General features: G+C 45.0%; 1 protein-coding gene across 3 annotated transcripts in view; it reads left to right on the top strand.

The window, feature by feature from the left end:
- Nucleotides 1-8,034: 8,034 nt before the first annotated feature.
- Nucleotides 8,035-10,611, top strand: part of USP31 (ubiquitin specific peptidase 31) — a 96,119-nt gene continuing 93,542 nt past the window's right edge. For 2 of the 3 annotated variants that reach the window (XM_036916970.2, XM_036916968.2), the window contains exon 1: nt 8,036-8,858. In XM_036916970.2, coding sequence (XP_036772865.2) covers nt 8,229-8,858 — 630 coding nt within the window. In that variant the 5' untranslated portion in view covers nt 8,036-8,228. Of the gene's footprint in view, nt 8,859-10,611 lie in introns of all 3 variants that reach the window. The other variant, XM_036916969.2, reaches the window with a different exon arrangement.

Raw genomic sequence — 10,611 nt, 5'->3', positions numbered from 1 at the left:
AGGGGTTTTGCACTACTTCTTCTGTCTGTCTGGAATAATTTTCCCCAGATTTACCATAGCTGCTTATTCCCTCTCTTCATTCAGTTCTCTGTTCAAATGTCCCTCTTCTTCAATGCTCTACATAAAACAGTGTCTCCCCTCACTCACTCTTCCCTTATTTGGTTTTAGTGTCCTTCAAAGCAATTATCAATAGCTGAAATTTTATTATGTATTTGTTTAGTTGCTTATTTTCTGTCATCTCCCTCTAGAATGGACAATAGTTTGTATTTTTACTGGCTACATCCCCAGCGTCTAGAACAGCTGCCTGGCACAGAGTGAGCACTCCAATATTTGTTGAATGTTTACACTGGAATGAATCTCACGATCCTCTTACTTTAACAACGTTAGAGGTTTTATTTATTTATTTTTTCTTTCCATCAAGTTCTGATGTTACTCAGTGATCTGCAACTCTCCGTGGGCCTCCATTCCACAGTTCCTAGCTTCTGCCTGTGGTGTTCTTAGAGTTCCCAGGAAGACTTATGGCCCCCGCCTTTTGTCATATGAGTAAGGGTCACCAGACTCTCCCTCCATTCTGACATGCCTGATTTCAGAGGCCAGTTCCCTAGAACTAGACCCTAAGAAGGATAATTCATGGGTACGTGATGTATTAATAAGGAAGAGCTCTTAAAAGAAACCCATAAGGGGTGAGGGGAGCAGGTCACCGAAAAGAAATTGAGCAAGGATGGGATTTGGGCAAGGTCTTAGAAAGTGTACCTTTAGCCTAATCCTGCAGAGAGCTGTGGAACATAAGTTACACCTCAGAATTTGTCCTGCCTGGAGGCAGAGTAGCTGGCTTCCATACTGCTGCTCCCAACAGTCATTGTCTAAGGGCCCCCCAGAAGATATAAACCTTAGGTGCTACCCACTATCTTTATGTACAGACAAGGCAGAGCCGGTAGCCCAAAGGCAGTTATTTAGAAGACAGCCTCAGCTGCAGCCTTTGGAAGCAGAGCACACAGAAAAGGCGAAAGGATCTCATGGGATCTGGATGGGACACCAAAAGGGTCAGCTACAGCCTGGAGCCTAGTGAACATCCTCGGAAAGAAGAAATGACAAGGGGAAAGGGGGAGCCATTGCCACACACCAATGGTAACAGTTCAAATTGTGTAGTAGATTTAACTTACTTCCATGGCCCTGAGCTAAAAAGGAAAATAGAATCTTAAGATAATTCTTTGTAATATTTTCCAAGTGAATGGAAAACGTGAGTGATTTTTTAGCAAAATAAAATGACTAAAATTAATTCAGGAGGACAAAGAAAATTTAGGCAGACCAATATTAATGGATGAAAACTACAAAATGTTTCAAACAACTGCCTGCCTGCCAGATCCAGAGATTACATTGAGGAAATTCTTATAACCTTTGAAAATACACCACTAAAAATGTTCCAGAGCCTAAAGAAAACAAGGACACTTCACAGTTGTTTTTAAAAAGCTGGTAAAGCTAAAATCTGACACAGACTGCAAGCTGGCTTTCTTATAAAAATAGATTAAAAATTCTGTAACAAATGCTCACAAGTAGATAAAGCACACATTTAATACTATCAATATGACATTCCACTAAACAGGTTGCACTGGACATTTGTCATTTTTGGCTCCCCAATATTCAATAGTCTTCCTTTTGGAAGGAATCTCAAGATAAATGGGAGGCAGCTGTCCCCCACTCTGGAAGTTGTATAGGGTCCCTTCCCTACTTCCTGGCTTCTAGTGGCCAGATGTAGGCTCTTCTTCTACAAAAGGATCTACAAAAGGATGCTTCTTTCATTTTGGGCTTAGGAGTTTGAAGGTGTGATAGTAAAAGTTTAAGGATGATCAGAAATCATTCAAGATTTTTTGTGGTGGCTATGGCAGAACTAAGCATCCAGCAATGTGGCTGCTGCTGTTTAATTGTGACGCCAGCCCTGACAGCAGCAGCAGGTGTCCAGCTTTACTGGTAGTGCCAACAGTGACATCTTAAGCAGAATTTCCTGCAGCAGGGGCTTGGGTAGGCACTGCTTTTCTTAGTTTCCTAAGTCTGATTTTGAAGCTTTTCTGACAGTTCTGTGAGCTGCTTGATATCCATTCTTCCAATAAACTCCTTTTCTGCTTAAGTTAGGTAGGAGTAGTTTATGTTGTTCACTATCCTGAACCTATGATGGGTATACAGGTGAAATAAAAATAAAAAAAAAGAAAAGCATATGGTCATCTCTGTTGATGCCAGAAGGCACTTGATAAAATTCAAGGTCCATTTCTGATAATAACCCTTACTGGAGTAGGAATAAATGGATACCACTTTATGCAATAAATAATATATATCTCAAACCAAAAGCAACCATCTTGCTTAATGGTAAAGCACTGGTTGCTATTAATGTCAGGAACAATGCAGCCTTTCCCACTCTCATTATTATTACTTAACAGGATTCTGGAAGGGCAATTAGGCTAGAGAAAGAAAAAAGATGAAGTACAAATATTATAAAGGAAGAGGCCAGGTTATTATCTCATGCATTGATACAAATTCCTGAAAAACCCAAGAGAATCAACTGAAACTGATAAAAACTGAAAACTGGGAAAGAAACTAAAGTACATTGAGGTGGCTGGTTGCAAAAATAATTTTGTCCCAGAGACAAACAACAGAAAATATAATGGCATAAAAATATCCCACTCATTATAACAACCAATTATTCCTAGTAACTTATTAACATTACACAGACCTATGGAAGAAAACTATGATACCCTGAGGGACATTAAAAGTCCTTGTGTAATTTAAAAAAGACATACTTTATTCTCATATAAAAAGATAAATATTGTGATGATGCTAATTTTCCCTAAATTAATCTATTTAAATTAATCCCCCAAAGGATTAAATTCATCTGAGGGAAAAAACAAGCAGCCAATAAAATACTAGGAGGTAATTCCCTACCAAACATTTCAATATATTCTAAACCTATATTATTGTAGAATATAGAGATGCTATGTCAGTGAGATAGAGCAGAATTTTTTCAAACCCTAAGTGCATGTAGAGTTTACTAGGTGATAAAACAGTGACATTTTAAAGTGGTGGGAAAAGGTTAAATTATTTTTTTAAATGGTAATAGGACAACTGGCTAGCCATGTAGAGTGGGGAAAAGGCAAGAGCCTACCTCATTTCTTACACAAAAATAAATTCCAGATGGAGCCAGCATTAAAAGGTATGGGGGAAAAGAAAGAAACCATCACAGCACTAAATGAAAACATAGATGAGTATTCCTATGATCTCGGAGTGGGGAAAGGCTATTTGCCTAATCATGTAAAAAAAATCAGAAATTTTTATGAAAAATACTGATCAACCAAGCTATATAAAATAATTAAAATTTTCTATCTGATATGAAAACTTTGTAAATACAATGTGAAAGGTAAATAACCAAGTAGTATAGACCAAGGAATAATATAATTCATACACAAAGTACTTTCACTAGCCAACATTTATAAAAAGAAAAAAAGGGCAAATGATGTGTACAGATAAATCACACCCATAAAAAATACAAATAGTTAAAAAAAAAGCATAACTAGTCATTTTCTTGAATGCAAACAACAGAAACTGACACTGGTTAGTTTCAGCAGTAAAGGAATTTATAGAAAGCCTATTAACTCACAAAATAAACAGAGCTGGAGAAACAGGCTTGGGGAGAAACCTAGGGAGGCAGATGCCAGTAAGAACTTGCCACTAGACCTGCCAGCTGGACATTCACTGCTACCATCCCTGGCACTGCTACTAGTGGACCTTTTTTTTGAATATAGAACTGTTATATTTGCTGATTTGCTACTAGTGGACCTTTTTCTGAATATAGAGCTGTTATGTTTGCTGATTTGCTGCATTATCTCCAACTGACAACTATCAGTATTGTCAGAACCAAGGTCCTGGTGGAGCAACTGATTGGTCTTTCTTAGGTTATCTTCCTGGGCTCTAGAGGGGTGGGGAGAATGCTAGCCCCCTACCCCTGGTCCAGTTTTCCTAACAGGAGTTGAGTTGTCCTGCCTAATTTAGTATCCCTTCCAAATGGGGAGTCTGCGTAGATGTTCGATAGCTGAAAGACCAGCATATGATGTTCAATTTATTCCTACAAATAAAAGCACGTTATTGTGCTATCTTTTATTCATCAAATTGACCAATGTGAAAAAGACAGGAAAACTCAATGCTGTCTTGGGACTGGGAAACATGTGTTTGCCATTTATTGTTTTGGGAGGTCAGTATGACAACAGGTGTTAAAACAGGAAATGTGCATACCTTTTAATCCAACGTGTCAGCTTCAAGATGTAATTGTAGGAATGGATCAAGTTAGATCTTGATGTTATTCACTGCACTGCTGTTTCTAATTTGTGTGTCCCTACCTCAGGGGTAATAATGGGTGGGTTCAGAGATGGATGGTGGAAAATTGACATCAGAAGTTTGTTTGGGGTGGGTCTTAAAGAATGACTATATTAGTGCTCCAACCAGGGATTCTTTTCTGATTCTGTTCTGGCCAAGCAGAGAAAGGATGGGCCCTGTGAGTACCAATAAGCCTGGAATGGTGGGAGGAGCCAGACTGGAAAGGTGTGGGGAGTTCAGGTGTCTCTCTGAGGAGTTCAGATGTTGTTTGGATATACTACTGCCAAATAATCAATATGCTATGTGATAGCTACCTTAGTAGGCATCCAATAATGGTTAAGATGAGCCTCTGCTGGGTTGCAGCCCACATTCTAAGGCAGGTGACAGATTATAAGCTGCCTTCAGTATAGTAAAGTTAGTGACATAACTGGGAGGTGCCGAGAGAGCCTGAGGAAGGGACACCTCCTGCAGCAGGTGGTACCTAAGGTGAGACTTTAAGGACAGGATAGATTAGCTAAGCCAAGAGGCTCAAGGAAAGGTTTTTGGGACAGAGGAAACAGCTTGAGCAAAAGTCCTGTATATTTGGATCAAAGTGCCTGAGGGCATGGGTGACGAATAAGACACTCCATGGTGCTGGATTGTAAATAGGGCCTGGAGGACAACTACAGATGAGAGATCAGAGGGAATCATATTTTACTGGGCTCTGGTGACAGAGGAAACTACCCTCTGGATTACTGCTGAACTCTACCAATTACATTTTGGATTTTGGCTACATGCTGGTGGGAAAAGGTGGACATGGCAACTAAGTGGTACTGGGCTAGGGGAGGGGGCAGTGTTCAAAGGGTTGTGGTGATCCTGGCTTGTTGTGATGCTAAATCAAGGGAGTCAGATTGGGGTAATAGGCTCAGCCCTAATTTCTCTGAAGCACACGGCAGCAATGGGTTCCAAGTGGTTGGCTTGGATTGCAGAGGAGGGCCCTGGCAATGGGGTCATATTCAGGCTAAGGCTTCAGTACAAAGAACAGAAGCAGGGTGATAGACTTCTCCTGCTCTTTGACTCTTAGTTAAATAAAATTTAAAAAGAACATTTGTTAGCACCTACTGTTTGCCCGGCATAAATGCCAGGAAAGAAAGGAATGATGTTCTGAAAGCAGCCAGCAGGATAGTCACATGGAGAAGGCCTGTTGGTAGAGAAGGCCAAAGATTGCTTACAGAGCTAGGAAAAAACCTGATTTTGACTGATTCCCGATCTTTCTTGGGTTTGACTTCTCCAGTCCTAACTAAAATTGCTCAGTGTCTTTGTTTGGGTTCTTCTTAGATCAGAATCTGAGATAAAGACTTGAGTGCAGATCGTTTTTGGGGAGGTGATCCTGAAGGCAGGAGTGGGGGAGCAGGAGAGTGACACAGGGAAGTAGATCCAGAAAAGGGTGTGTTACTAACACAGTTACAACTGAGGGCAACTGGGACTCAGTCTCCCTGGAGACTCTCTGAAGAGTTTGATCTACCTCAGGTTGTCCATCCAAAGGATGGGAGACTGGGTGTTTATTCACTGGCTGGTATTTCCCACTGGTTGAGAGTTGCCCCTCTTAGGGGTGGGGAGTTGTTACTCAATTCTTCTATTTCCTCCACAAGTGAGTTCTCTGGCTTTAGAGAGAAACCTCAGACAGAAAAGCAAAGAGATAAACAGCAGGCATTGAAGTGTGTGTGTTGGGGGGCCTGTCACAGTGCAATAGCTTACACAGTTTATAGCTGTGGCTGGCTGAAATTAGAGATGGGCTCTGGTCATAAGTCATGGTGGATGAAGAGCCTTTGCTATGCTCAATTTCCTTCTAAATTAGTTTATTCATTCAACCAAACATTTATTAGAATCATGATCAGTACTGGGCATCTATGATCAGCAAAACAGATCTAGCCTCTGCTTTAAATGTTGAGTCTTTTGTAGATTTTGAACAATTGTGATGGGTGCTATGAACATCTGAGTCCCAAATGGAGAAGTGCTAAAAAAAAAAAAAGGTAGAAGCAGCATAGGGAAGCTAGTCTTGAGGGCTAATTTCCAAGTTTACATGGCATTATAGGAGACCTCAGCCCCAAGACCCTTCCTACCTCCTAAAAACAAATAAACTTTTAACATAATGACTGGATATTGTGATAAAATGTTGTCAAACTACTTGAAATTCCACCAAAAGCTATTCCTTTATTTTATCCCTCAAAAATTCAAACCTGCAAAGACGGAGGACCACTGCATTCACACTTAAGTATGAGTGATCAGATTGCTTTCTTTCTAATCCAGATGAGCTCAAGATTCAGGGAGGAATGGATATTTTGACTAGAGGTGGGAATGGAAGTGATTTGGGGGCCACTGCAGAGTAGGGGGGTAAGGGGGTGTTATCATAAGAGCCATGTTTACCTTGGGATGGGAGGCCAGAGGCAAAAGCCATTTACTTTGAAATATATTGTAAGGTGAGATTTATGTTTTAAAAAGAGGAAGCGTTTAAAAACCCCTCCCAGTTTCTCTCTTCTGCAGTGACCAAGGCTCAGACTAAGGGTTAGTAAAGAGGAGAATCTACATATACGAGGTCATAAACCAGTGGATTGTGAGCTGAAGGCAGCCCAAAGATGTACTTTTTTTTCTGTGCTATTTTTTTCTTTTTTAATTGAACCAACATTTAAAAATAGGATTTTCACCTTTTCTTAAAAACTCAGATGATCTAAGTCCTCATTTCTGCATGGGAGTCATTGGCTGGAGCTGACTGGCAGCTACCCACTTTGGAAAAATGTTGATTTGCACTTTGCCATAGTCCCTATTTCTTATATTCTCCCCAACATTGAGAATAGAGCCACTTGAGGTATTAATAAGTCAATATGATGACACCAGGATTCTTCGCTCACTGATACGACCTGTGATATGTGTGGGTTTCGTTTAGAAGTCAAGTCAAACCTGTGTTTGAAGTGGTAAGTTATCTCAAATTCAAAGGCATTGAGTTGAAGATTAGAGATATTGCATGCTTAGCATAATGCTTGAAACACAGAAGATATTATTAGCATCCATTAGGAGTTTAAGCTGCAGGAGGGTCAGGCAGAAATCGTGTTAGTTTCATACTTTGTCCTGTTTTCAGCGCCTAGCACAGTGCCTGGCGCAAAGCAGTAGCTGTTTGTTGAATGAATGATGGTAAAGGCTGTTCTGAAAAGGAACGTAATTTTGATTTGATTACACCGTTTCACTGCGACTTCAAGCTGCCGCCTGGAAAACAAGTCCGCCGGACATGCCAGGCTCTGTTACGGCTTTCGGGGGGGCACGCAGGCTGTCGGGGCTCCTCGGGAAACGGGCGGAGCTAGTTTGCCAAGAACCGGCCACGGCCATATCCATCACCTCTTTCAGAATCTGGTACGGGGCGGCATTCTGATCATGCACTTTCCGAAAGCCTCCTCCATTAGAGCAGCGAAGACGGAGCTCCAGCCGGGCTCCTGCCTACCGCTCTCCCCTGCGACTGGACAGTGCCCACACTAGACATGGCCTCTCTTAGGCTTCACACAGCCGACCGCGCCCAGAGCAGCGAGTCATCTCATCTGATTGGAGGGGTGACTCCGTTCCCACAGTCAACATGGCTACCGCAGAGGCTTCAGCGCCGGGAGGGCGGTGCCGTGAGGCGGGTCACGTGAGCGGCCCAGCTGGGCGGGTCGCGCGCGCGCTCCCCCGCCCCGCCGGCCGCCGCTTGCTAAGCTCGCTGGCTCGGCAGTTCCTTGAGGTGTGTGGGGCGTCGAGCCCCCGGCCCTGCCGGTGAAGCGCGGCGCCGCGAGATGAGGCGGCGGCCGTGGCGGGGCCGCGGGCCGGGTGGGTGGGCGCGGTGATGAGCGACGGCGGCTGCCGCCATGTCCAAGGTAACGGCGCCCGAGCCCGGGCCGCCGGTGGCGGCAGTGGCGGGCGGGAAGGAGAAGCGCTCCTTCAGCAAGCGGCTTTTCCGGAGCGGCCGCGCGGGCGGCGGCGGCGCGGGGGCTCCCGGGAGCCCCGGGTCGGCCGCGCCCTCCTCGCCCTCTTCGGCGCGCTCGGTGGGCAGCTTCATGAGCCGCGTCCTCAAGACGCTGTCCACGCTCTCGCACCTTAGCTCGGAGGGCGCCGCCCCGGACCGCGGCGGCCTCCGCAGCTGCTTCCCGCCCGGGCCGGCCGCCGCGCCCACGCCGCCGCCGTGCCCGCCGCCGCCTGCCTCGCCCGCGCCGCCCGCCTGCGCTGCCGAGCCGGTGCCGGGGGTGGCGGGGCTCCGGAACCACGGGAACACGTGCTTCATGAACGCCACGCTGCAGTGTCTCAGCAACACCGAACTCTTCGCCGAGTACCTGGCGCTCGGCCAGTACCGGGCGGGGCAGCCCGAGCCCTCGCCTGACCCCGAGCAGCCTGTCGGCCGCGGCGCGCAGGGCCAGGGCGAGGTCACCGAGCAGCTGGCGCACCTGGTGCGGGCCCTCTGGACCCTGGAGTACACCCCGCAGCACAGCCGCGACTTCAAGGTGAGCCCCGCGGCGCCCCATCCCCAGAAGGGGGCCCTATACCCAGAGTCCCTGGGGCACCCATCTGCCCAAATCTTCCTCTCCTTGGCGGGCCGGTGGGCAAACGCCTGGCTGCCCGAAGAGGTGTGGGCCCGCGTCTGGGACAGATACCACTGATTGTAAGGGAGATGCATGCAGGCATCCATCCATTCATTCGGTCCTGTATTTATCAACGGCTTACTACGTGCCAGGCCCAGCGATGGGCGCTGGACAGGGCTGTGACAATGAACGTGACCGTCTGTCTTCATGGAACCTACATTCTTGGAGGTGGGAGTGTTGATCCTGTGTTCAAATCCTCCTGGCGCTTACTATCAGTGTGACCTCAGGCAAGTTACTCAACCTCTCTGCCATTTTCCTCCTCTGGTACCTACCTCAGAAGGTGTTTGTGAGCTTCAAACAAGTTGATATGTTAGGTTGATCCCTATGCAGTTACCCCGTTTGACTATTTTTGACTTACTGATTGGCACTTACGTAGGGTTCAACCTAGTCGGTAAAGTGCTTCCAATGTGTATAGTACCATGTGTATTTGCTGCTGTTACCATTTTCATTACTAGACTTTGATAAGTTAAGGAGGTAATACCAGGTGGTGGTTTGAAGAAGGTACATCTTGGTGGTATGATTTATGGGGCCGGCAGGCTGCCTTAAATGGGGAGGAGGCAGGGTTAGGGTGGCTTCCTGAAAGGGGTGACATTGGAACTGAAACTTAAGTAACCTTAGGGAAAGGCAAAGGCAGCCTTGAGCGCGTCAGTGGGGGCCGCTTCCTGGGTGTAAGGAAAGTGTGAGAGCTGGAGATGGGAATGAGCTTGGTGCCCTTGAGGAACAGTGAACTCTGGGATCAGCAAACCCTTTCTGTGAAAGGGCTGGATAGTAAATGCTCGATACGCAAAAATGGAGTATGTTCTGTAGGTACTAATATGACAAGAGAAAACAAACTTCCACAGATTTTTTGACAAAGAGTTTAATGTTAATTGAGGACAATATTTTGTAATACAGGTCTGCTTATGAGAAGAATGGGGTTCTTGTTTTGGACGGTTTAACTGGAATTCAAAAATAGGGTTCCCTATCAACAAAGTGATTACATTCATCTCTACCAGCCATTCTTAGCTCATGGGCCGTACAAAAACAGGCAGGGGGCTAGGTATGGCCCTTGGGTCCTTGTTGGCTGTCTGCTAGTGTAGCTAGAAGTGTAGTGAGCAGCTGAAAGCTGCCTGGCGTGCTGGGCCATATGGTGTAGGGCTATTTAGGCTGCACTAAGAAAATGGGCTCTTAGTGTGCTCAAAAGGGGCAGATGATGTAAGATTGTGTGAGGGATTCTTTCCGGTGGGACATGGATATGATCACACAGTGAGAAAGTTAATTCCTTTTCTGTTCTTCTGCTGTCCTAGTTATGCCCTAGAGAAAGTCTCAGTTTCATAGTAGCCTGCTCTTGCTCATTCCCCCACCATTTTTCTTTAAACAGAGAGAACAAGCTTTAAGTTTAGAGGCACTTAGGCAGGCAACAATAGCTAGAATTTAATAAAGTTTTGTTTTCAGTGGATTTGTTTTTTACATTTGTCTTCTCTTAGTGGCAAATGGTACTAGCTTTCCATTGGTGCTGTAAAGTGTCTTTCTAAAATACATTTATATAAATAAAAAATAAATGATTTGTGTGAAATATAAAATGGTAAAATACCTAAGGAGTCAGTACTGGTTGGGGACCTACTTTCTTTCTGAG

This window comes from Manis pentadactyla, chromosome 10, assembly GCF_030020395.1.
Source record: "Manis pentadactyla isolate mManPen7 chromosome 10, mManPen7.hap1, whole genome shotgun sequence".
In the NCBI taxonomy this organism is placed as follows: Eukaryota; Metazoa; Chordata; class Mammalia; order Pholidota; family Manidae; genus Manis; species Manis pentadactyla.
The sequence above is the reverse complement of the archived record's forward strand: the minus strand, read 5'-3'. Positions and strand labels throughout refer to the sequence as shown.